Here is a 27764-nt window from a genome sequence, read left to right as displayed (position 1 = left end):
GGGCAACATCGTCACTGTTACTGAATAGACCCCTGAGAGTGCAAAACATAAGAAATGCATTAACGCTGTTACATATAAGGAATGGACACATACAGTACATGCAGATTCAGAATTCCCTCATGTTTTAATATATATCATAATGAAAATCAACTACGGTGAAATATCTGTAAAGCGCTGCAGAATGTATGCGCTATATTAATAATAAGTAAGGAGCTACTGTACTACATACTAGCAGTGGATTATAATGAGTGTAATTGGGTAGGGTACCCATGGCGGTAGAATCTATTCCTAGGAGCATGTAGCGGTTTGCAGAATCCTTTATGTTTGCAAAGGTGGAAATCGGTAATGGAGCCAGCGCAGAAAGCCGATACTCACATGACCAAGGGGCCTGTTTAACGGTATCCAGTCACATGGTTGACATTTACCAAGTTGACATTCATAAGGTCAATGTCAACAACATAATGTTGACACTAGAACATGGACATGGTTCAACATGTCGTCAGACACAAGAGCCACATCCTCGGAATGTCGGTGCCCGTCAGTTTTCTGCTTTAAGGGTCTATTCGTTAAGCCTTGGAGAGAGATTAAGTGGAGAGAGACAAATTACCAGCCAATCAGTTCCTAACTGTCATTTTTCAAACACAGCCTGTAACATGACAGCTAGGAGCTGATTGGCTGGTACTTATCTTTCTGCATTGTATCTCTCCCCAAGGTGTCCTGGACAGAAACTCAGCTCTGCTCTGGTTTTTAGACTTGGGCCGTGACCCGGTATTTGGGCCATGATCAATTGCCCCGGAAAAGCTTCGACAGTGCTGTTATAAGCGTTGATGAGGAATGTAACTTTTGGGGGCTTTTCTCGTTACTGATAATAAATAAGCCCCATAATGTTGGGAGCACAGAAGCATCTGTGACGCTAATCCGATGCGATTATGAAGCACAACTCTCCATAGAATATCAACAGAGTCTATTCCTAATTGCTGATTGCTGCTGTAAAAATGTGTACATTCGGGGCCTGTGCCGAGGTTCCCGCATGTCCGTCACAACTGACAATTGATATCTATAATTACAGGGGTATTCAATATGGGAGCGAAAACATCGTTTTTGCGTTAATATCGCACTTTTGACGTCATTATCGCAGGTTTGACTTTTACACCGTATTCAATTTCAAAGACTTATCGCAGGTTCGAAAAGTCTTTGATCAAAAACGGGGATAACTTTTCACCATTGAATAGGTGTCGAAAAAAAGTGCAGAATTGGGGTTTAGGGGTGCAGGCTTAAAAAAAATAGCCTGCACCCCTGGGAATGACATTTAAAAAAGAACTGTGTCAAAAAAAAGTTTTTAAAAAAAAATAGGGACACCCCAAAAAATTAATAAAAAAATTGGGGTGAAAAAAAAAAAAAGGGAAAAAATTGTTAAACAATAGGGAAATAGGTTCAGGGCTATTCTGCAAGTATGCGGCACGTGTTTTCTAGAATAGAATTATAGCGGCAGGTGCACAATTGCAGAATTTTTAAAAAGTTACTTTAGGGACTTAAAAATATGCTAGTACCCATTTTCATGTACCCCAAATTTGATGGGACCACTTAAAAAAACGAAAAAAATAACCTAAGTGCTCTTCTGCATCACTTCTTCAATGTCGGGAAAAAGCACCTGCTGCGGCTATTTAAATCCCCGACTTTCAATTAAAGGCTAAAACGGGGGTACCCATAGTGTTCCCCCATGTTTTTACAACTTTAGGGGGGTCCTACAATTTTTTTAAGGAAAAATTCGTAACTTTACGCAAATCTAACTTCGGAGACTCCCGTTTTCGTTAATTTCATATTGAATACGGGGATAAGCGGGCGACAGCGAAGTTTACGTTTCATATTGAATACCCCTCTGTGTTCATTTATTTATTTGTTAACGTATTTAGGGCCTGATTCAGAGCCGCTCGCTGCTGGCGAGCGCTCGCTCTGAATCAGGGCGTGTTTTTTTTTTTCCAGCCCTCTCGCAAAGCTAGGGGTGACCACCCACAGCTTGTGCGAGCGGCCTGGAGTCCGTCGCGATTATCGCAACCATCGTTCTTACGACAAGACCCTGTGGTAGGGTCTCATCTCCCGCAAGCCCGAGTGGACTTCCTGCTCTAATAGAGCAGGAAGTCCACTACTGACATAACTAGTGATGTCAGTAGGGCCGCCCACAAATGCCAGGAATTTCTAAGGGAACGCCTGCGTTTGTGCAGGCATCCCCCCCTCCCCGCCTACAAAACGGGGCGAGCTGTTACTCACCATCGACAGCCGCTACGTCTTGTAGCAAGACCCGTAGCGACTGAGCTGCAGTCGCAGGATGGGTTTCGCGCATGCGCACGCCGGTGGCGGCGCATGCGCAGTGGGGGACCATCGACCCACTTGCGAGCGCTGTGCGCTTGCGAGCGGGTGTGACTCAGGCCCTTAATTAATTAAATATTAATTTATATTTAATGAAATATTCTTGACACACTCTGTGAGATGAAATACATTTGAATTTCAAACAGTGCAGCAAATGTGTGTGTGCGCACGCGTGTGCATGTGTGTGCGTGTGTGTTGGGGAGGGGGATCGCCTGTAGGTCCCCCATCCTGTACCTAACAGGCAGAGGCGGCATGAAAGCGAGCTGCAGCCAGAACCAGCACGTTATGAAGCGATCCATATTGTAGCGCTCACTACAGCTTTATCTAACAGCTTCTGTAGAGCTCCTTTACGGGGCTATCGATCAGCTTTGGGTAACAAAAGCGCCACTTACTGTAACGCTGTCCATGAGGAGGCCTAAGGCCCCCGCGCGCTCTGCGATCTTCCATCCAGACATTAATGCCAAATGTGCAGACTACTAAACGTATTATACATGACATTGACCACATACATCAATGTCCAAACTGGATGTATCTACTGGCTCTGGTGTTCTCGGCTGCAGGCGGCCGTACCTAATCTAATCTGATTGCTTTATTGTCTCATATGATTATCTGGCACGTGGAGGTAGCTTTATCCAGCGGTGAGAAAACCCTTTATTTTTGCAGAAAAGAGAGGTTGTTACTGCTTGTCACTCTGCGCAGTATGAAATGGCAAATCCATGGAGAAATCCGAAATTCCTCCCGGGGCGTCTGAGTTATGAATAATGCCGCCGCGTTCTGTTACCTGCTAGCTCAGTTTTTCATTGATTCTCATAAAACATAACTGCATTACTCTTACCTGCGTTCATTGCATCCTGAACTCCGGACTCATATTCCCATGGTGACATTTCTTTATGCACTCGCACATGTTTGAGAAAAATCGGCATTGCGTGGCTGCGCAGCATTACTGGCTCGAACATGGTCAATAGACGCAGTAGCAGCCGTTACGGCAACTGCATAAAACTCTGGATCACCCCCACATGAAAGTGCGTTGTACGTTATGTCGATGTTTTCACGAATGGAGAGATTTTCTGCCACTGCGCGTCTGAGTCACAATGCGCAAGTGTCGAGGAACATTACCGTAGTTGACCACAGACTCACTCAGAAAATCGATGTTTGCCTGATCTGCGGCCAAAGCTGAAGGTTGCGATGGTCGTTAATTTCATATTGAATACGGGGATAAGCGGGCGACAGCGAAGTTAACGTTTCATATTGAATACCCCTCTAAGTGTTTATTTATTTATTTGTTAACGTATTTAGGGGCTGATTCAAAGCCGCTCGCTGCTGGCGAGCGCTCGCTCTGAATCAGAGCGTGGTTTTTTTTTTTCCCGCCCCACTCGCAAAGCTTTGGGTGACCACCCACAGCTTGTGCGAGTGGCCTGGAGTCCGTCGCGATTATCGCAGTTGCGATGGTCAGGGGGCGTCTGAGTACAAGTCCCGGCTGCTGCTGCATTTGAATATTTTCGCAGAACCACAGCTGCGGCAGCAATAGCGTGTATAACAATGAATTAGGCTCTTAGGGCTCGATTCAGATCCGCTCGCTAGATGTGTTTGCACGCTAGATGCGTATGGCAATTTCTGCATGGCAAGCGATCGCACACCAAGGCATTAGCATGCCCACTATGTCTTGGCGAGCGATGGCTCTGTGTATGCAGACGCCCACCAGCCTGTCTTAAGACTCCCACTGGCGTGCGTCATCTCCAGGAAGTGTATGCAACCATCGGTACATCGAGTAACATAGGAAGCGATCGCAGCGCTTGTGGCGGACCATTCTCTGCCGCAAGCACTGCGAGTGCTTCAGTGTGAAATACAACTAGGTGATGTGTACTATGACGCTGCTTCTTAATTATGCACGCCTCTGAAATGGCACTGAGACGCTCAGGCACGCCTGCGTTCGCACCTCCACTCCCCCGTTTCTAGTGGCCAGCCGCTGTCAGCACCCACAAACGGCTTCTCCTGTCACTTATTTAGCGGGGCTGTCTATGCGCAGCTAGCACACGCTTCCCGATCGCTTGCAGTGGTTCGCAGTCGCACACGTGCATTGTGATGCAGATGCATGCGCAGAATGCAAACAATTGTCTGGCTGCGTGCGAACGCATCCTAGCGAGCGGGTCTGAATCAGATCCTTAGATCAGTATAATGTGTAACTCAGAATAAGACCCATAGAAAAGACGGGCGAACGCGCAGTACACTCCTACGTTACTGCTCATGCACATTAGAGCACTTTCCCGAGCACAAAAGGCAGCACGCCAACATTCGTACACATAAACGGAGCACCGATTGCACGCTTTGGACCTTAGTCAGAATTGGATAGCAGAATATGACCTACTTAGAGTTGGTCGCATTTGCAAGTTTGCACCTGGGCATATGGCCCAGGTGCATGCTGCGACTCCCTCCCCAGCATGCACCTGGGCCATATGCGGCTGGAGCATGACAACTGGGGGCGTGGCTTCACTGTGACATTAAAAATGCAAAAATATTGCAGTACACAATGGAAACACATAAAATTGTGCAGATAATAAGCACCCAGGCGGCTTGGACCATCTGATATGCGAAGCGAACCAGGCGCGATTACTATGGGGTTTATTTTTGTCTTGTTTTTTACTTGCAAAGTATATAGAGTCTCTGCAAGCTTCCCCCTTCCCCCTCGAAGTATGAAGCATTCTTTATTTGTGTAACACAAGTGTCCAAGTCAGAGTTAAGTGACTTTTAAAACACAATTGCAGCAGTTTTCCTGCGTTTGCATAAATGGGTGTGTCTTAAGGGCCTGATTCAGAGCCGGACGCAATTAGCGCTCGCTCGTCCAGAAAATAGGGGTGGCTATTCAAATGAACCGTTCGCTCTTTGCGGTCTGTTCACGCCTCTAGGTCTGAACGAGCGAACAAAACTTGCGGTCGTTTTTTGGAAAAATACGCCCCCTGGCCGCTCGCATCCTACGTCATGTCCGCTATTTATTAGATTAATCGAGTACATCGACCAGCGTATGAACTGCTCGCTATTCTTGTGGTTGGTTTTTCCTACCACAATCTTGCGAGCAGTTCTGGCTATAAAATAACCAAGTGACGTGGTCAATGACGCTGCTGTATTAATTATGCACACCCATAAAACGCCCGTTTTGACCTTTAAGCACGCCTGCGTTCGGATCTCCACTCCCCGTTTTCAAGCACCTTCCCCTGTTACCACCCACATACGCCTCCTCCTGTCACTCAAATTATCAGGCATTCGCTATTTAGCGAACAAACGATTTTCGGCCGCACTGACTGGTTCGCGCATGCGTATAACGATCCGTACGCATGCGCAGTTGGGCAAACATCGCTTGGAGCGAACGAGCGGCCGCTTACGAGCGGCTCTGAATCATGCCCTAAATGCGGCCAATGAAATGCAGTCATTATCATCAGGCCGGCGTTCACTTTCCTCCAGGCCACTGCCCACTTCTACAATGCAAGTGGTCCTGGGGGGGAGCCGATGATGCAATTATATCATCGTGCCCCCCCCGCGCTTTTCTCGGCCTTGTGTAGCGGGAACGGGGGCCATGATGATGCATTCGCACAGTCACGCCCCCAAACTGGCGCCACACCCCATAAAGACGATGTTGGGTGCAGTGAAGTGTTGTTTTTTTAGAGTGAGTGACAGGTAGCCAGCGTTTGGGTGAGGTAACAGAGAGTGGCAATAATAACATGGGCGTGTCTGGTCCGATTTCTGGGCGTGCTCTAGTGAGCCTCTGCTATTTCATTGGCAGAGGCCGAGGCCCCGGCGTGGTAGGAGAGCCGCGCTGTCTCTGCATAGCCTTACTCAGAGGTTCCATGTGCCACCAATGTTTTTGATTTTGTACGTAAGCGGCGGGTGTGAGACGCCAGAGGTGGGCGTCTCAGTGCACAAGACATCAACTTAAAGGGGTCTATTTACTAAGCCTTGGATGGAGATAAAGTGGACGGAGGTAAAGTACCAACCAACCAGCTCCTAACTGTCATTTTTCAAACATAGCCTGTAACATGGCAGTTAGGAGCTGATTGGCTGGTACTGTGGCCTTCATTCAGAGGCTCGATGTTTGTCAAGTGCGCATGCGCACGATGGAGCCGGCTCCTTCGTGCGCATGCGTGAGACCCGCTACGACCGACAGCGCCTGTCGTATCGGGTCTCTTTCCAAAGGGGGCGAGCTGTCGATGTTGATTGACAGCTCGCCCCGTTTGGAAGGCGGGCCGGGGTGGCGGCAGCCCAAACGGAGGCGTTCCCATGGGAACGCCTACTGTTTGGGGGAGGCCCCACTGACATCACTAGTGATGTCAGTGGAGAGCTTTCAGCTCTGACAGAGCCAGAAGCTCTCCGGGGCTTACGACAAGTGAGACCCTACCCTAGGGTCTCGTCGTAAGGGTCATCACCCTAGCGGTCGTTAGAGCTGTGGGTGTAAACCCACAGCCTAACGACCGAAACAGAGGCGGCCGGTCAGGATGCAAGCGGCCGCCCAGTTTCTGAGCGACCGCTTGCATCCTCCAACCGCCTCTGAATGAGGCCCTGTATCTCCATCCAAGGCTTAGTAAATAGACCCCTAAGTCATTAGCATATTTTCACAGTCTTTGCAAACCGCAATCGCAAAGGGATCTGCGTCCATCTCTGAGTCCAGCCTGGAGTCGCAGTCGCGGTTTCAGACGTACGCGTGGAGAAGTATATTGATGCGTTGGGCATTCCTGGGCGGTGACAGGGAGGTGTCAGCGCACGCACGGAGATGGTGAATCTTACGGCCGTATTATGGGAGTGTGGCAGGTGTGTTGCCGTACTCGGGCAGAGGAATTGCAGCTAGCTAGCATGGGGCTGGTGTAAGGTTTGATGGTCTGACCAATGGTGGTGTATAAGGAGGCGCCAATCAGTATTACAGTGTGTACAGATGCTGCCAGTCCCGGCACATTAGGCCACACCGATGTACGCCAGGGAAGGGCTCTGTAGCGCCGTTTGTTTAAAGTCATCAATAGACAAAGCTGCGGGCACTTCTGCGCCCACCAATGAATCAAACTCTATTCCTCAATTAGAATGCAGATCAGGGTATATTGCCCTGTAAGGTCATATTCATCTCAAGAGCCAGTGTCACCATTGTTGTAATATTCTTCTGGCAGGCTGGCACAGGCATTATGTGACACGGCACGGGCATTATGTCACGGGCATTATGTGACTGTGACACAGCATGGGCATTATGTGATACGGCACGGGCATTATGTGACTATGACATGGCACAGGCATTATGTGATACGGCACAGGCATTATGTGACTATTACATGGCACGGGCATTATGTGACTATGACATGGCACAGGCATTATGTGACTATGACACGGCACGGGCATTATGTGATACGGCACGGGCATTATGTGACTATGACATGGCACAGGCATTATCTGACATGGCACTGGCATTATGTGACACGGCACGGGCATTATGTGATAGGGCACAGGCATTATGTGATATACGGCACAGGCATTATGTTATACAGCAGGGACATTATGTGATATGGCACGGCCATCTTGTGATACGACACAGCACAGGCATTATGTGACTATGACACGGTACAGGCATTATGTGACTATGACACGGTACAGGCATTATGTGATACAGCACAGGCATTATGTGACATTGCACAGGCATTATGTGATACGGCACAGGCATTATGTGACATTGCACAGGCATTATGTGATACGGCACAGGCATTATGTGATACGGCACAGGCATTATGTGACATTGCACAGGCATTATGTGATACGGCACAGGCATTATGTGATACGGCACAGGCATTATGTGACTATGACACGGTACAGGCATTATGTGATACGGCACAGGCATTATGTGACATTGCACAGGCATTATGTGATACGGCACAGGCATTATGTGATACGGCAAAGGCATTATGTGACTATAACATGGCACGGGCATTATGTGAAACGGCACAGGCATTATGTGACACGGCACAGGCATTATGTGATACAGCACAGGCATTATGTGACTATAACATGGCACAGGCATTATGTGATACAGCACGGGCATTATGTGATACAGCAGGGGCATTATGTGACATGGCACAGCCATCTTGTGATACGACATGGGCATTATGTGACTATGACACAGCACGGGCATTATGTGATATGGCACGGGTATTATGTGACTATGACACGGCACAGGCATTATGTGACTATAACATGGCACAGGCATTATGTGATACGGCACGGCTATTATGTGACTATGACATGCTGCGGGCATTATGTGATACCGCACCAGCATTATGTGATACGGCACAGGCATTATGTGACTATAACATGGCACGGGCATTATGTGATACGGCACAGGCATTATGTGACTATGACACGGTACGGGCATTATGTGATACGGCACAGGCATTATGTGACTATGACATGGTACGGGCATTATGTGATACGGCACAGGCATTATGTGACTATGACACGGTACGGGCATTATGTGATACGGCACAGGCATTATGTGACTATGACATGGCACAGCCATTATGTGACTATGACATGGTACAAGTATTATGTGATACAGCACGGGCATTATGTGATACAGCAGGGGCATTATGTGACATGGCACGGCCATCTTGTGATACGACACGGGCATTATGTGACTATGACACAGCACGAGCATTATGTGATATGGCACGGGTATTATGTGACTATGACACGGCACAGGCATTATGTGACTATGACACGGCACAGGCATTATGTGACTATAACATGGCACAGGCATTATGTGATACAGCAGGGGCATTATGTGACATGGCACGGCCATCTTGTGATACGACACGGGCATTATGTGACTATGACACAGCACGGGCATTATGTGACACGGCACAGGCATTATGTGATACGGCACGCGCATTATGTGACTATGACACGGTACAGGCATTATGTGACATTGCACAGGCATTATGTGACACACGGTACAGGCATTATGTGACACAGTACAGGCATTATGTGACTATGACACGGTACAGGCATTATGTGACATTGCACAGGCATTATGTGACACGGTACAGGCATTATGTGACACGGCACAGGCATTATGTGACACGGTACAGGCATTATGTGACTATGACACGGCACAGGCATTATGTGACACGGCACAGGCATTATGTGACTATGACACGGTACAGGCATTATGTGACATTGCACAGGCATTATGTGACACGGTACAGGCATTATGTGACACAGTACAGGCATTATGTGACATTGCACAGGCATTATGTGACACGGTACAGGCATTATGTGACACGGCACAGGCATTATGTGACTATGACACGGCACTGGCATTATGTGACTATGACACGGCACTGGCATTATGTGACATTGCACAGGCATTATGTGACACACGGTACAGGCATTATGTGACATGGTACAGGCATTATGTGACATGGTACAGGCATTATGTGACTATGACACGGTACAGGCATTATGTGACACAGTACAGGCATTATGTGACTATGACATGGTACAGGCATTATGTGACACAGTACAGGCATTATGTGACTATGACATGGTACAGGCATTATGTGACACAGTACAGGCATTATGTGACTATGACACGGTACAGGCATTATGTGACACAGTACAGGCATTATGTGACATTGCACAGGCATTATGTGACACGGTACAGGCATTATGTGACACGGCACAGGCATTATGTGACACGGTACAGGCATTATGTGACATTGCACAGGCATTATGTGATACGGCACAGGCATTATGTGATACGGCACAGGCATTATGTGACTATGACACGGTACAGGCATTATGTGATACGGCACAGGCATTATGTGACATTGCACAGGCATTATGTGATACGGCACAGGCATTATGTGATACGGCAAAGGCATTATGTGACTATAACATGGCACGGGCATTATGTGAAACGGCACAGGCATTATGTGACACGGCACAGGCATTATGTGATACAGCACAGGCATTATGTGACTATAACATGGCACAGGCATTATGTGATACAGCACGGGCATTATGTGATACAGCAGGGGCATTATGTGACATGGCACAGCCATCTTGTGATACGACATGGGCATTATGTGACTATGACACAGCACGGGCATTATGTGATATGGCACGGGTATTATGTGACTATGACACGGCACAGGCATTATATGACTATGACACGGCACAGGCATTATGTGATACGGCACGGCTATTATGTGACTATGACATGGTGCGGTCATTATGTGATACCGCACGAGCATTATGTGATACGACACAGGCATTATGTGACTATAACATGGCACGGGCATTATGTGATACGGCACAGGCATTATGTGACTATGACACGGTACGGGCATTATGTGATACGGCACAGGCATTATGTGACTATGACATGGTACGGGCATTATGTGATACGGCACAGGCATTATGTGACTATGACACGGTACGGGCATTATGTGATACGGCACAGGCATTATGTGACTATGACATGGCACAGCCATTATGTGACTATGACATGGTACAAGTATTATGTGATACAGCACGGGCATTATGTGATACAGCAGGGGCATTATGTGACATGGCACGGCCATCTTGTGATACGACACGGGCATTATGTGACTATGACACAGCACGAGCATTATGTGATATGGCACGGGTATTATGTGACTATGACACGGCACAGGCATTATGGGACTATGACACGGCACAGGCATTATGTGACTATAACATGGCACAGGCATTATGTGATACGGCACGGCTATTATGTGACTATGACATGCTGCGGGCATTATGTGATACCGCACCAGCATTATGTGATACGGCACAGGCATTATGTGACTATAACATGGCACGGGCATTATGTGATACGGCAGGCATTATGTAACTATAACATGGCACAGGCATTATGTGATACGGCACGGCTATTATGTGACTATGACATGGTGCGGGCATTATGTGATACCGCACGAGCATTATGTGATACGGCATGGGCATTATGTGACACAGTACAGGTATTATGTGACTATAACATGGCACAGGCATTATGTGATACGACACGGGCATTATGTGACTATGACACAGCACGGGCATTATGTGACACGGCACAGGCATTATGTGATACGGCACGCGCATTATGTGACTATGACACGGTACAGGCATTATGTGACATTGCACAGGCATTATGTGACACACGGTACAGGCATTATGTGACACAGTACAGGCATTATGTGACTATGACACGGTACAGGCATTATGTGACATTGCACAGGCATTATGTGACACGGTACAGGCATTATGTGACACGGCACAGGCATTATGTGACACGGTACAGGCATTATGTGACTATGACACGGCACAGGCATTATGTGACACGGCACAGGCATTATGTGACTATGACACGGTACAGGCATTATGTGACACGGTACAGGCATTATGTGACACAGTACAGGCATTATGTGACATTGCACAGGCATTATGTGACACGGTACAGGCATTATGTGACACGGCACAGGCATTATGTGACTATGACACGGCACTGGCATTATGTGACTATGACACGGCACTGGCATTATGTGACATTGCACAGGCATTATGTGACACACGGTACAGGCATTATGTGACATGGTACAGGCATTATGTGACATGGTACAGGCATTATGTGACTATGACACGGTACAGGCATTATGTGACACAGTACAGGCATTATGTGACTATGACATGGTACAGGCATTATGTGACACAGTACAGGCATTATGTGACTATGACACGGTACAGGCATTATGTGACACAGTACAGGCATTATGTGACATTGCACAGGCATTATGTGACACGGTACAGGCATTATGTGACACGGCACAGGCATTATGTGACACGGTACAGGCATTATGTGACACGGCACAGGCATTATGTGACACAGTACAGGCATTATGTGACTATGACACGGTAAAGGCATTATGTGACACAGTACAGGCATTATGTGACTATGACACGGTACAGGCATTATGTGACACAGTACAGGCATTATGTGACATTGCACAGGCATTATGTGACACGGTACAGGCATTATGTGACACGGCACAGGCATTATGTGACACGGCACAGGCGTTATGTGACTATGACACGGTACAGGCATTATGTGACATTGCACAGGGATTATGTGACACGGTACAGGCATTATGTGACACGGCACAGGCATTATGTGACTATGACACGGCACAGGCATTATGTGACACGGCACTGGCATTATGTGACTATGACACGGCACAGGCATTATGTGACACGGTACAGGTATTATGTGATACAGTACAGGCATTATGTGACATGGCACGGACATTATGTGACACGGTACAGGCATTATGTGACACGGTACCGGCATTATGTGACACGGCACAGGCATTATGTGGCACGGTACAGGCATTACGTGACTATGACACGGCACAGGCATTATGTGACACGGCACAGGCATTATGTGACTATGACACGGCACAGGCATTATGTGACACGGCACTGGCATTATGTGACTATGACACGGCACAGGCATTATGTGACACGGTACAGGTATTATGTGATACAGGTCAGGCATTATGTGACATGGCACGGACATTATGTGACACGGTACAGGCATTATGTGACACGGTACCGGCATTATGTGACACGGCACAGGCATTATGTGGCACGGTACAGGCATTACGTGACTATGACACGGCACAGGCATTATGTGACACGGCACGGGCATTATGTGACACGGCACAGGCATCTTAATTCTCTTCACAATACATTTGTGTCAGAAACAAAAATCACATATGTGTGTGTTTCGGTGCACGTCGATTATTAGGTTTATCCGAGATAATAATATGACCTCTCCTTAAAGAGATTATCCTCGTTTTAATTCCCTGTGTAATTTGCAAATTGCTCTCTGTCAGGGTGAATCAGCAAAGCAGTTTATTTTTTGGTTACATTATTTATTTTTACTCGGCTGTAGCTATTTATTATCAGGGCTTCAGGGGACCTGCGTGCTGCCAGGGCCGATCAATACGTAGTTATTGGAAATTCCTTTCTTCCTAGTCAACAAAATGTTCCCATTGCGGAAACAAACCTCACTTCCCAGGTTATGTACACGCCGCAAGTGGATGCTTATGCCTGAGTATACGCGTATTGTATATCAGCAGGGAGACTTGGCCGTAAACACTGCGCCAGAGGTCAGAGGGCACCGCAAGGTGTCTCCTATAATGATTCCAGCCCTCCAGCCATACAGCAAAACTGTGGGATGAGTAGTTCAACAGCACCTAGAGGGCCGCTTACAGCCAAATCCCTGCATAATACTATAGAACCTTTGCTGCAACTCAAATACTGTAAATAATTCTGCTTTGCGGACTTGTTTGTGCCAGGAAATGATCTGTACCCATGACATTTCCACGACCTTTATAGCATCTAATCAGGAATCTTCTTGCTCTCAATGTCCGTGTCTCTGCATATTTATGTTGCATGCCATGTCCAAGGGCAAACAAGGTTTGTTTCATAAGTCACGAACACAACAGATTAGAGCCTTATTAATGCCTGTGCAGTCAGTGGCTTGTGCCGGTCTGACCACTACAGCTGTACCAGCCGGGGGGTGGCAAAGAAAATAATCTTCTGTGGGCAGAGGGAGGAGGTTACAGAAATGTTTTGGATGGCATGGAGGGAGATTTACACTGTTTGACATACAGGCAGGAAAGCATTGATCCACCTTTATGTTACATACATGATTTTATTATGCCATGGTAAGATGTGTCGTACTAAAACCTGAGATGGCGATCATTATAAGAGCATTAAGGCTTTGTGTGGACAAGCCGTCGTTGGCACTACCCAGAGATAGCCAGGTTTGTGGGGGTACAGGGACAACTAATATGTGGGTAGCCCTACCAATTAAATTACATTATGCCACACACTGAAGTATGTACCAATTCACATTATGCCACACAGTGCCCTCAGTATAAACATTATGCTATACAGGGCTACCAATATAAATATTATGCCACACAGTGCCCACAGTATAAACATTATGCTATACAGGGCTACCAATATAAATATTATGCCACACAGTGCCCACAGTATAAACATTATGCCACACAGTGCCCCCAGTATAAACATTGTCACACAGTGCCCCCAGTATAAACATTATGCCACACAGTGCCCCCAGTATAAACATTAGGTCACACAGTGCCCACGGTATAAACATGCCACACAGTGCCCACAGTATAAACATTATGCCACACAGTACCCACAGTATAAACATTATGTCACACAGTGCCCCCAGTATAAACATTATGTCACACAGTGCCCACGGTATAAACATGCCACACAGTGCCCACGGTATAAACATGCCACACAGTGCCCACAGTATAAACATTATGCCACACAGTGCCCACAGTATAAACATTATGCCACACAGTGAACCTAGAATGCATATTATGCCACACAGTGCCCACAGTATAAACATTATGTCACACAGTGCCCACAGTATAAACATTATGCCACACAGTGCCCCCAGTATAAACATTATGTCACACAGTGCCCACAGTATAAACATTATGCCACACAGTGCCCCAATATAAACATTATGCCACACAGTGCCCCCAGTATAAACATTATGCCACACAGTGCCCCAATATAAACATTATGCCACACAGTGCCCCCAGTATAAACATTATGTCACACAGTGCCCACAGTATAAACATTATGCCACACAGTGCCCCCAGTATAAACATTATGTCACACAGTGCCCACAGTATAAACATTATGTCACACAGTGCCCCCAGTATAAGCATTATGCCACACAGTGCCCCCAGTATAAACATTATGCCACACAGTGCCCCCAGTATAAACATTATGCCACACAGTGCCCCCAGTATAAACATTATGTCACACAGTGCCCACGGTATAAACATGCCACACAGTGCCCACAGTATAAACATGCCACACAGTGCCCACAGTATAAACATTATGTCACGACCAGGGGTGACAGGCTGCTGAGATCGCGGCGCTTACTGCTCCGGGCGCTGTGGCATGGTGTTTCCAGCAGAGGTGCAGGTTCCTGGAGAATAGCGCTGGGTGCTGTGAGTCTCCGCAGACCAAGGGCTTCCATCTGGAGGCAGGTGAGAGGGGCTGAGACTGGCAGAGCTTCCATGCTGTGACCACTGGGAGCGGCCATCTTGGATTTGGGTCACATGTCGTTTCTGGCCAATCAGGTTCAGTCTGGGCTGGGGAGGCTAGCAACCAATCCTGCACTACCTGAGGGTACTAAAGGGCTGTCCAGAGGCTCTTTAGTTGCCAGTGCAACGTCTATCACAGCGTATGCTGTGAGCTAGTTCTCTGTGCTCCTTTGCTCATTTAAAGTGTCAGTACCAGTGTGTTTCTGCAGACTCCCCTCTCAGCCTTGGTGCAGTTTACTCCTGTTACTACCTGTCTCCTGATCCCGTCTACCTGCTATACCCAGCCTACCCCGGGTCTCTGAGTTCCGCCAGTTTCTCGCAGCTTGGTTCTGATCCCGTCGCGTGCCAGTGCTTCATGAGTCATACTCCCCTAAGGCCGGCTGCCTTCAAGTACCAGCAAACAAGTCCTCATTCCTCATCCGACTCCACTCCGGGTCCAAGCACACGCCAAGCCGTGACAGTTTGCACTGGCCAGATGGATTCGGCCAGTGGACAGGATCTTAGGGCCGACTTGCTCCAGGGTATCGCCAGTCACCTAGAGGGACTAGAGGCGTCTCAGCGCCAAATGGCTCAGTTCCTGCAGGAAATGTCTCTTCGTCAGGATACGCTGCAAGCTTCCCTGGTTACTGTTAATTTGCCTGCCGCCACCAACCAGCCAGCAGCTCCAGCTGTCCCTGTTCCACCTGCACCATCTCATTTGCACCTTCCGACCCCCAATAAGTTTGACGGGAACCCCAAGTTGTGCCTGAGGGTTTCTCAACCAGTGTGACGTCCACTTCACACTACAGCCTGCGAACTTTCCATCTCCAAAATCCAAAGTGGCATATATAGTGTCTCTACTGACCGGTTCTGCCCTGGACTGTGTTTCGCCTCTCTGGGAGAGGTCCGACCCATTACTAGACAACTACTCTGGATTCCGATTTCTTCTGTAAGACCGGAGCCGATATTCTGCCTCCTCATCGGGAGTGGGACTGTCCTATTGAGTTGATTCCTGGCAAAACTCCTCCGCGAGGCCGTACTTACCCACTCTCCCTACCCGAGACTGAAGCCATGTCAGCATACATCCAGGAGAACCTGCAAAAGGGGTTCATTCGACCATCCTCCTCACCGGCAGGGGCAGGATTCTTTTTTGTGTCTAAGGATGGAGGCCTGCGTCCTTGCATCGATTACAGGGGCTTAAACGATATAACCATCAAAAATCGCTACCCAATACCCCTCATTACCGAACTTTTCGATCGAGTAAAAGGTGCTACTATTTTTACCAAGCTGGATTTAAGAGGGGCCTACAATCTCATTAGGATACGAGCCGAGGACGAATGGAAAACAGCATTCAATACTCGAGACGGGCATTTTGAATACCTGGTAATGCCTTTTGGTCTCTGTAACGCTCCTGCTGTGTTCCAAAACTTTGTGAATGAGATTTTTCGGGACTTACTATATATCTCTGTGGTAGTATACCTCGATGATATTCTGATATTCTCCTCCAACATTGTCAGACATCGATCCCAAGTCAAGGAGGTGTTAACTCGCCTACGAAAGAACCACCTGTACTGCAAAGCTGAAAAATGCGTATTTGAAGTTCCCTCAGTTCCCTTTTTAGGTTACATCGTTTCAGGTGCCGGCCTTGAAATGGATCCCCAGAAAGTTCAGGCAATATTGGACTGGTCTCATCCGAATTCTTTGAAGGCAGTACAAAGATTTTTGGGCTTCGCAAATTATTATCGAAGGTTTATCAAAGGATTTTCCACTCTCATGGCACCCATTTCCGCCCTAACTTGCAAGGGGGCAAATCCATCCCGATGGCCTCCAGAGGCTGAAACCGCCTTTCAACTCTTAAAGCAAGCCTTCATTTCCGCCCCCGTGCTGAGACAACCCAACATTAACTACCCATTCTTTCTTGAGGTAGACACCTCTTCTGAAGCGGTAGGGACAGTACTATCCCAGAAACTCGAGGATAGCAAGTTTCATCCCTGTGGCTTCTTCTCAAAGAAATTTTCCCAAGCAGAAAAGAATTATCCCAAAGAGAGAGCAGGAATTATTGGCTGTGAAAATAGCTTTTGAAGAGTGGCGTTATCTTCTTGAGGGCGCGATGTATCCCATCACCGTTTATACAGATCATCGGAATCTCCTATACCTAAAAAATATTCAGTGCCTGAGTTCCCGCCTGGCTCGATGGTCAATATTCTTTTCTCGTTTCAATTTTACTTTAACTTTTCGCCCAGGCTCACTAAATCAAAAAGCAGATGTCCTCTCTCGATCACTCTCCTCCCAAGCATCTTCCGAAAGTCATAAGGAAACTCCAGTTCTAGACTCCAGAGTATTCACTACCACTTGCATTCAACCTCCTCCCGGGAAGACATTTGTGGCCTCAGATATGCGCAAGCAGCTTTTGAAGTGGGCTCATACCTCTCGTTTTGCCGGACACCCGGGCATACGCAAGCCCTTGGAATTCCTGCAACGATCATACTGGTGGCCGGCTATGAAGTCGGAAATTGAAGCTTTTATCGCCTCCTGTCCACAGTGTGCTCAACATAAAACATCCAGACAGGTTCCTGCCGGCACACTCCTACCTCTGTCAGTACCATCCCATCCTTGGACACACCTTTCCATAGACTTTGTAACAGATCTACCTGTTTCTAATGGGTTTACCACCATCTGAGTAGTAGTGGATCGTTTCTCCAAAATGGTTCATTTCGTTCCCCTCTAGAAGTTACCGTCTGCTCCAGAGTTGGCTCAGTTATTCGTCGACAACATCTTCCGTCTCCATGGACTTCCAACTGAGATTGTTTCTGATAGAGGGGTACAATTCGTAGCCAGATTTTGGAGAGCTATATGTTCTATCTTTCAAATCAAACTGAATTTTACAACAGCTTACCATCCTCAGTCTAACGGCTCTACAGAGAGGGTCATTCAAGACCTTGAGACTTTCTTAAGAATTCACATGTCTTCATCACAAGACAACTGGGCGGACACCTTACCCTGGGCCGAATTTGCCCATAACAGCTCCTATCATTCATCTACGGGGCAAACCCCATTCTTTGTAGTTTTTGGACTGTATCCCAGAGTACCAGAGTTTCAAGAATTGCCAGTCTTCGATGTACCAGCAGTGACCTCCACCCTACAGAAATTTTCTCAGATTTGGACTCAGGTCCATTCCTCCTTTCAAAAAAGCCTCTCTTCGATATAAATTAACAGCGGACAAAAAAAGGAGAGCGGTGCCCAACCTAAAAACAGGTGACTTAGTATGGCTATCCACTCGTAATCTTCGCCTTAAAGTCCCGTCTATGAAATTTGCTCCTCGTTTCATCGGTCCTTTTCCCATCGTTCAAGTGATCAATCCAGTAGCCTATAAATTAAAACTTCCGTCCTACCTCAAAATACCAAATTCCTTTCATATTCCCCTGCTGAAACCTCTCATCCTGAATCGCTTTCGCAAGACTCTGCCACGCTCCCCCAAAGTCTTGACTGAGAGGGGTGTAGAGTTCGAGATCGAACAGGTCCTGGATTCTCGTTTTCGTTATGGGCAACTCCAATATCTACTGGATTGGAAAGGTTACGGTCCCGAAGAACGTTGCTGGGTGAAATCTGAGGATGTCTACGCTCCTCGCCTAGTGCTTAAGTTTCACTCTGAGAATCCTGGTAAACCCAAGAAGTGTCCAGAGGCCACTCCTAAATGAGGGGGTACTGTCACGACCAGGGGTGACAGGCTGCTGAGATCGCGGCGCTTACCGCTCCGGGCGCTGTGGCATGGTGTTTCCAGCAGAGGTGCAGGTTCCTGGAGAATAGCGCTGGGTGCTGTGAGTCTCCGCAGACCAAGGGCTTCCATCTGGAGGCAAGTGAGAGGGGCTGAGACTGGCAGAGCTTCCATGCTGTGACCACTGGGCGCGGCCATCTTGGATTTGGGTCACATGTCGTTTCTGGACAATCAGGTTCAGTCTGGGCTGGGGAGGCTAGCAACCAATCCTGCACTACCTGAGGGTACAAAAGGGCTGTCCAGAGGCTCTTTAGTTGCCAGTGCAACGTCTATCACAGCGTATGCTTTGAGCTAGTTCTCTGTGCTCCTTTGCTCATTTAAAGTGTCAGTACCAGTGTGTTTCTGCAGACTCCCCTCTCAGCCTTGGTGCAGTTTGCTCCTGTTACTACCTGTCTCCTGATCCCGTCTACCTGCTATACCCAGCCTACCCCGGGTCTCTAAGTTCCGCCAGTGTCTCGCAGCCTGGTTCTGATCCCGTTGCGTGCCACTGCTTCATGAGTCATACTCCCCTAAGGCTGGCTGCCTTCAAGTACCAGCAAACAAGTCCTCATTCCTCATCCGACTCCACTCCGGGTCCAAGCGCACACCAAGCCATGACACATTATGCCACACAGTGCCCACAGTATAAACATTATGCCACACAGTGCCCCCAGTATCCACATTATACCACACAGTGCCCACAGTATAAACATTATGCCACACAGTGAACCTACAATGCATATTATGCCACACAGTGCCCACAGTATAAACATTATGCCACACAGTGAACCTAGAATGCATATTATGCCACACAGTGCCCCAGTATAAACATTATGTCACACAGTGCCCACGGTATAAACATGCCACACAGTGCCCACAGTATAAACATTATGCCACACAGTACCCACAGTATAAACATTATGTCACACAGTGCCCCCAGTATAAACATTATGTCACACAGTGCCCACGGTATAAACATGCCACACAGTGCCCACGGTATAAACATTATGCCACACAGTGCCCACAGTATAAACATTATGCCACACAGTGCCCACAGTATAAACATTATGCCACACCGTGCCCCAGTATAAACATGCCACACAGTGCCCACAGTATAAACATGCCACACAGTGCCCATAGTATAAACATTATGCCACACAGTGAACCTAGATTGCATATTATGCCACACAGTGCCCACAGTATAAACATTATACCACACAGTGCCCACAGTATAAACATTATGCCACACAGTGAACCTAGAATGCATATTATGCCACACAGTGCCCACAGTATAAACATTATGCCACACAGTGAACCTAGAATGCACATTATGCCACACAGTGCCCCAATATAAACATTATGTCACACAGTGCCCACAGTATAAACATTATGCCACACAGTGAACCTAGAATGCACATTATGCCACACAGTGCCCCAATATAAACATTATGTCACACAGTGCCCCAATATAAACATTATGCCACACAGTGCCCCAATATAAACATTATGCCACACAGTGCCCCAGTATAAACATTATGCCACACAGTGCCCCAATATAAACATTATGCCACACAGTGCCCCAGTATAAACATTATGCCACACAGTGCCCCAATATAAACATTATGCCTCACAGTGTCCCAGTATAAACATTATGCCACAAAGCCCCATTATAAACATTATGCCACACAGTGCCCCAGTATAAACATTATGCCACACAGAGCCCCAGTATAAACATTATGTCACACAGTGCCCCAGTATAAACATTATGCCACACAGTGCCCCAATATAAACATTATGCCACACAGTGCCCCAGTATAAACATTATGCCACACAGTGCCCCAATATAAACATCATGTCACACAGTGCCCCAGTATAAACATTATACCACTCTGTGCCTCCAGAATGCCACATAGGGACTGATTCAGAGGCGAACATTATTGCATTAGTTATTTTGATAAGGATAGTGGGTAGACTTTTGCTTCCGCAGTTTTGGCTATCCATGTATAATATATGCAATAAATAATGCAGAAACAAGATATCATTTGGTAATGTGGCTAGTGGCGTGTATCCGCAGGTATATGGCGATTATCCGTGCTCCTGCATGTGGCGTGTATCCGCAGGTATATGGCGATTATCCATGCTCCTGCATGTGGCGTGTATCCGCAGGTATATGGCGATTATCTGTGCTCCTGCATGTGGCATGTATCCGCAGGTATATGGCGATTATCCGTGCTCCTGCATGTGGCGTGTATCCACAGGTATATGGCGATTATCTGTGCTCCTGCATGTGGCGTGTATCCGCAGGTATATGGCGATTATCTGTGCTCCTGCATGTGACGTGTATCCGCAGGTATATGGTGATTATCCGTGCTCCTGCATGTGGCGTGTATCCGCGGGTATATGGCGATTATCCATGCTCCTGCATGTGGCGTGTATACGCAGGTATATGGCGATTATCCGCACTCCTGCATGTGGCGTGTATCCGCAGGTATATGGCGATTATCCGCACTCCTGCATGTGGCGTGTATCCGCAGGTATATGGCGATTATCCGTGCTCCTGCATGTGGCGTGTATCCGCAGGTATATGGCGATTATCCGTGCTCCTGCATGTGGCGTGTATCCGCAGGTATATGGCGATTATCCGTGCTCCTGCATGTGGCATGTATCCGCAGGTATATGGCGATTATCCATGCTCCTGCATGTGGCGTGTATCCGCAGGTATATGGCGATTATCCATGCTCCTGCATGTGACGTGTATCCGCAGGTATATGGCGATTATCTGTGCTCCTGCATGTGGCGTATATCCGCAGGTATATGGCGATTATCCGTGCTCCTGCATGTGGCGTATATCCGCGGGTATATGGCGATTATCCGTGCTCCTGCATGTGGCGTGTATCCGCAGGTATATGGCGATTATGCGTGCTCCTGCATGTGGCGTGTATGTGCAGGTATATGGCGATTATCCATGCTCCTGCATGTGGCGTGTATCCGCGGGTATATGGCGATTATCCGTGCTCCTGCATGTGGCGTGTATCCGCGGGTATATGGCGATTATCCGTGCTCCTGCATGTGGCGTGTATCTGCAGGTATATGGCGATTATCCGTGCTCCTGCATGTGGCGTGTATGCGCAGGTATATGGCGTTTATCCGTGCTCCTGCATATGGATGACTCTCTCGCCCACTGTTTACGTCTGCTGCCTCCATCATTAGTATCTGGTCTTGCGCCCACCCCATGCTGTGATACGCTCACCACACTCAAATGACACTGGAGGCAGATCAGTTCAGTGCGTCCACATGGTCGCCGTCCTCCAATTTCAATCCTGAACCTCCTATTTCACGGAAATTGGATCCCCAGCGCATGTGCGGTAGACGATTTATTTTTAAAGGGCGCATGCGCAGCTTTGCAGATATCTGCCAGACAATTCCACTTGTGTCCAACTCAGGATGAGGCCCAAAGTGGATTCATAATAGATAAATTCATGTAAAAATAAAAACGCAGTTGCTGTAACAGTGCCGGTAGTTTCTGAGCACGCCACCATCAATGCACCATCGATACTTGCACCAGCTCAATGGCAGGCGATCTAATTTCAAGCATTTAGAAACCGCCCTCAAGAAATCCTGTGTTTGCCCCTGGGATGAATTTGATAAGTTGTAGTTAATTAAACGATTTTATTTGCACATGCAAATTTCCATAGCTGACGGTGATCCGCAAACAGCTGCAAAAACCATCTGCAACTCTGCAATTGTAACTCCACATTTTTATCAAGTGTGCAATTGTCCCCTGGGATATAACTAGATAATCTGCGGAGTGAGGTGGTGGGTGATATACTGGCAGACCTATACCTGCCTACAGCAGTTGTTAACCTAAGGGTTACAAGGAGATTTACAGCGGGTCTCCCTCGCCTTCTCTTTGCAAATTTATTGTGTATTACTAACTAATAAACTAATTATTTCCATGTTCCATTATTATCATTTAGGACAAGTTCCCAGTGACCTATCGATTATATTTTGGCAATCACATAGTTCATTTATAGCACTAAAGTAATTACGTTTTTAATTAAACCTGACCAGCTATCAGCGGCAAAACTAATTCATAGACAGAAATTTGGCTCTGTCTGAAAAAGGTTTCTCCTTACACAAAGTAACATGTACGCTAGTATGTGAGTAATGTAGAATGTTATATGCAGATAGGGCAGTGGTACCCAAACTTTTTTGAATCGCGGCACCTTAGTGCATCAGAATTGTTTTCACGGCGCCCCTAAGCCCTAAGCCAGAAGAATGTTATTGAGAAATTTAGAAAAAAATGTAGTAAAGTAATAAAGTGAAGTAGATTGTGATACCTGTCATCCTTAGGGTCAGTTATGTGGTGGTGACAGGTTTGAGCTTCTGTTTGTCCACATATTTACATTACATTGACCATAAATAATTTGATTTGGTGCTGGACCACCAACCTGAGGCACCCCTGCAAGTGTCCCGAGGCACCCCAGGGTGCCACGGCGCACAGTTTGGGAACCACTGAGATAGGGGCATCATAATCATTATGCAGTGTACAAATACAGGCGCTGGCATAGAGTTGCATATTAGCAAGCATATCTTACATCTCCATCTGGGCTGGGTATGAGATACTGGTGCTCGGGATTCCTGCGGTCAGAATCACAACGCCGGCATCCCGACAGAATTAGGATACCGGCACCTATTGGATGGTATCCTAACCCTCTCCCTCTCCCTACCCTAACCCTCCCTGATGCCTAAACCTAACCTCCCTCTCCTTGCACCCTAAACCTAACCCTTCCTCCTTAGTGCCTAACCCATAAGCCTCCCCCTAGTGCCTAACCCATAACCCTCCCTCCCTAGTGCCTAACCCATAAGCCTTCCCCTAGTGCCTAACCCATAACCCTCCCTCCCTAGTGCCTAACCCATAATCCTCCCTAGTGCCTAACCCATAACCTCTCCCTAGTGCCTAACCCATTATCCTCCCTCCCTAGTGCCTAACCCATAACCCTCCCCCTAGTGCCTAACCCATAACCCTCCCTCCCTAGTGCCTAACCCATAATACTCCCTAGTGCTTAACCCATAACCTCTCCCTAGTGCCTAACCCATTACCCTCCCTCCCTAGTGCCTAACCCATAACCCTCCCCCTAGTGCCTAACCCATAACCCTCCCTCCCTAGTGCCTAACCCATAATCCTCCCTAGTGCCTAACCCATAACCTCCCCCTAGTGCCTAACCCATAACCCTCCCTCCCTAGTGCCTAACCCATAGCCCTCCCCCTAGTGCCTAACCCATAACCCTCCCTCCCTAGTGCCTAACCCATAACCCTCCCCCTAGTGCCTAACCCATAACTCTCCACCTAGTGCCTAACCCATAACCCTCCCTCCCTAGTGCCTAACCTATAACCCTCCCCCTAGTGCCTAACCCATAACCCTCCCCCTAGTGCCAAACCCATAACCCTCCCTCCCTAGTGCCTAACCCATAACCGTCCCCCTAGTGCCTAACCCATAACTCTCCCCCTAGTGCCTAACCCATAACCCTCCCTCCCTAGTGCCTAACCCATAACCCTCCCTCCCTAGTGCCTAAGCCATAACTCTCCCCCTAGTGCCTAACCCATAACCCTCCCTCCCTAGTGCCTAACCCATAACCCCCTCTAGTGCCTAACCCATAACCCTCCCTCTAGTGCCTAACCCATAACCCTCCCTCCCTAGTGCCTAACCCATAACCCTCCCTCCCTAGTCTATTTATTAACATTATTTTTACTAAAATAAAGTGAAAAAGGGTGTTTTCACACCTTTTTCACATTATTTTAGTATCACCTACAGTTATTACAGGGCAATTGGAGTAGAATTTGTAAAATTCTACTCCAACCCCTAAGTATCACTTATTTTTAGTAAGCAGATCACATTTCCCATAAATGTAATGGGAAATGTGATCCGACCAAAGATACTAAAAATAAATTGTAAAAAAATACCGGGGAAAGCCCTGTGATAATAATGCCACCTGGAGGTGGCGTTATCCAGGGTCTCCCCCGGTTACCGGGCTCCTACTCTGCTATAACGGGGAGAGCAGAGTCCGGACCCGGTTCCAGTGAACAGCTGTGTGGTCTAAACAGACCGCAACCTGATCTCTGTTAAACAGACCACACGCTGATACACTGCAAAAAACCAGAAAAAATAATTTTAGTTACCTGACTCCAGGGACCTGTGGTCGGGGCTCCGGTGATGTTCTCCCTCCGGTCAGCTGGTCTCCCATGGTGCACTGCCTCCCGGTCATCAGGTGATCGGGTCCCAGTGTAGTATGGGATATCAGCTGACCGGAGGCATGGAAGACATCACCGGAGCACCGATGAAAGCAGGTAACTGCTATTAAGGGAGGGAGAGTCGTGGGGGGGCGCGATCGCGGTGGGCGGGGCTTAACAATGGGGGCGGGGCATAGCACCGCGGGGGTAGCAGCGGCGGCCGGTTGGCGCATGCGCGGACAATTTATCACGAAAATACAGTGACTAGTGTGCGAAGGGGATTCGTAGGGACAGAGCTTTCTCGCAAGCTCTGTCCCTGCAAGGGATTTGTAGTAAATCCCTGTGATATTGCCTGAATTCGCAATGCGAATTCAGGGCCTGATTCAGACCCGGTCGCAAGCGCTGTGCACTCGCAACCGGGATGATGGTGGCCCAGAGCGCATGCGCACAACAGAGCCGGCTCCATCGTGCGCATGCGCGAGACTCAGATAGCGACGGGCAGTCCGTCGCTCCGGGTCTCGTACCAAAGGGGGCGTGCGGTCGATGTTGAGTGACAGCTCGCCCCTTTGGTGGGCGGGCCGGGGGGGTGGCTGCCCAAACGGAGGCGTTCCCATGGGAATGCCTCCGTTTGGGGGCGGCCCACTGACATCACGAGTGATGTCAGTGGGAGAGATTTCGGCTCTGTTAGAGCCGAAATCTCTCTTGGGCTTATGGCAACGAGACCCTACCACCAGGGTCTCGTCGCAAGCCCGATGGTCGCGATGGTGTTGACCATCGCGACCATCTTCCTGGCCGCTCGCTATAGCTGTGGGTTGTCACCCACAGCTATGCGACTGGCCAGGCGGCCGTTCTAAAGAAAAAAAAAGACCGGCCCTGACTCAGAGCGAGCGCTCTGTCAGAGCGTCCGGCTCTGAATCAGGGCCTCGGTCGGTAATATCACAATACAATCTGCATTCAATATGCGGATTGTAGGAAATAGAGCCCACAGTCACTTTAAAACTGGCTGGGTGGCTGCTTGTGTGTCCGCCCCTGCTGTGTGCAGCTTCCTGCTTTGTGGGGGTGGTGCTGGCAAGAGAAAATATTAGTAAATGTGCCTGGGTTACACCAGGAGAGGACAGAAGTATAAGTGGCAGGTAGGCTGCAGGGAGTCAGCGCAGATAGCCTGCTGGATTCTGCAAAGACCCATGGGAGAAGGAGCTTCTGTGGCTGGGCATGCACAGCAGCCCTCCTCCAAATACCAGTGCCCATTTTTGTTGATGCCCAGTGCCCACTGCCCCCACTGTGCAGAGTCTACTACTATGCTCCAGCCTCCTTGGACCTGCTGGCTCCTGCAGCTGCAGCCCACTGTTGCTGGTTGTGAGCTGCCTGCTGCAGCTGCTGCCCGATCAGAGCAGAGCCCCACCGTCCAGGTGTCCCGGCCCTGCAAACGCCGTCGGCGGTTCCGCTCCTGCCTGCCTGCCTGCTCACATTTTGTTGCAGCCAGGCCCTGATCGGAGCTCAGCTGACAGCTTTGATCGGGCCCATCAGCAGCAAACAGTGGACGCTGCACAGCAGCTGCCCCAGCAGGTGCCTGGTGCCTCAGTGCCTGCCCCAAACCTCCGCCGACTGCCGGCCCTAGGCGGGCTTGGATGCCCCTTGCCATTCAAAATGCCCTAGGCAATTGCTTGGTTGTCTATGCCTAGGGCCGGCTCTGCCGATGATGGTCTACAGCCACTTCCGATTGGTTGAGCTTGTCTTGATCACTACCACTGTTACTAGTAATATTACTAATGCCACTGTTTGATTTATTTTGATATTAGCATTTTGCAATCGGTCCACAGCACAAAAGCATTTCCCATTTGATTCTTTAAAAGGAAGACAAGAGTTGAACTTAGGGCCTGATTCAGACCCACTCGCGAGCGGCTGTCCGCTCGCAAGTGGGTCGATGGTCTGCACTGAGCATGCGCACGACGGAGGGAGCTCCGTCGTGTGCATGCGCCAGACGCGACGAGCGAAGGACTTTCCTTCGCTCGTTGTGTCTGATCAAAGGGGGCGTGCTGTCGATGTTGATTGACAGCACGCCCCCTTTGTTGGGCGTGCCTCCCTGACGGGGTCGTTCCCAAGGGAACGCCTCCCGTCAGAAGCCGGCCCACTGACATCACTAGTGATGTCAGTGGGAGTGATTTTGGCTCTGATAGAGCCAAAATCACTCCGGGCCTTGCGGTTGAAAACCTGAACCGCAGGCTCCG

The 27764-nt window shown here is 48.4% G+C and overlaps 1 protein-coding gene across 1 annotated transcript in view; it reads left to right on the top strand.

Moving 5' to 3' along the window:
• SUSD4 (sushi domain containing 4) overlaps positions 1 to 27764 on the top strand; it is a 341394-nt gene that overhangs the window by 49049 nt on the left and 264581 nt on the right. The window contains exons 3-6 of the mRNA XM_088467876.1: positions 21380 to 21471; positions 21610 to 21747; positions 21840 to 21977; positions 22070 to 22207. Of these exons, the coding sequence (XP_088324002.1) occupies positions 21380 to 21471; positions 21610 to 21747; positions 21840 to 21977; positions 22070 to 22207 (506 nt within the window). The remainder of the gene's footprint in view (positions 1 to 21379; positions 21472 to 21609; positions 21748 to 21839; positions 21978 to 22069; positions 22208 to 27764) is intronic.

This window comes from Taudactylus pleione, unplaced genomic scaffold (assembly GCF_031769625.1).
Source record: "Taudactylus pleione unplaced genomic scaffold, aTauple2 ptg000011l, whole genome shotgun sequence".
In the NCBI taxonomy this organism is placed as follows: Eukaryota; Metazoa; Chordata; class Amphibia; order Anura; family Myobatrachidae; genus Taudactylus; species Taudactylus pleione.
This window is presented reverse-complemented; position numbering and strand designations above follow the sequence as displayed.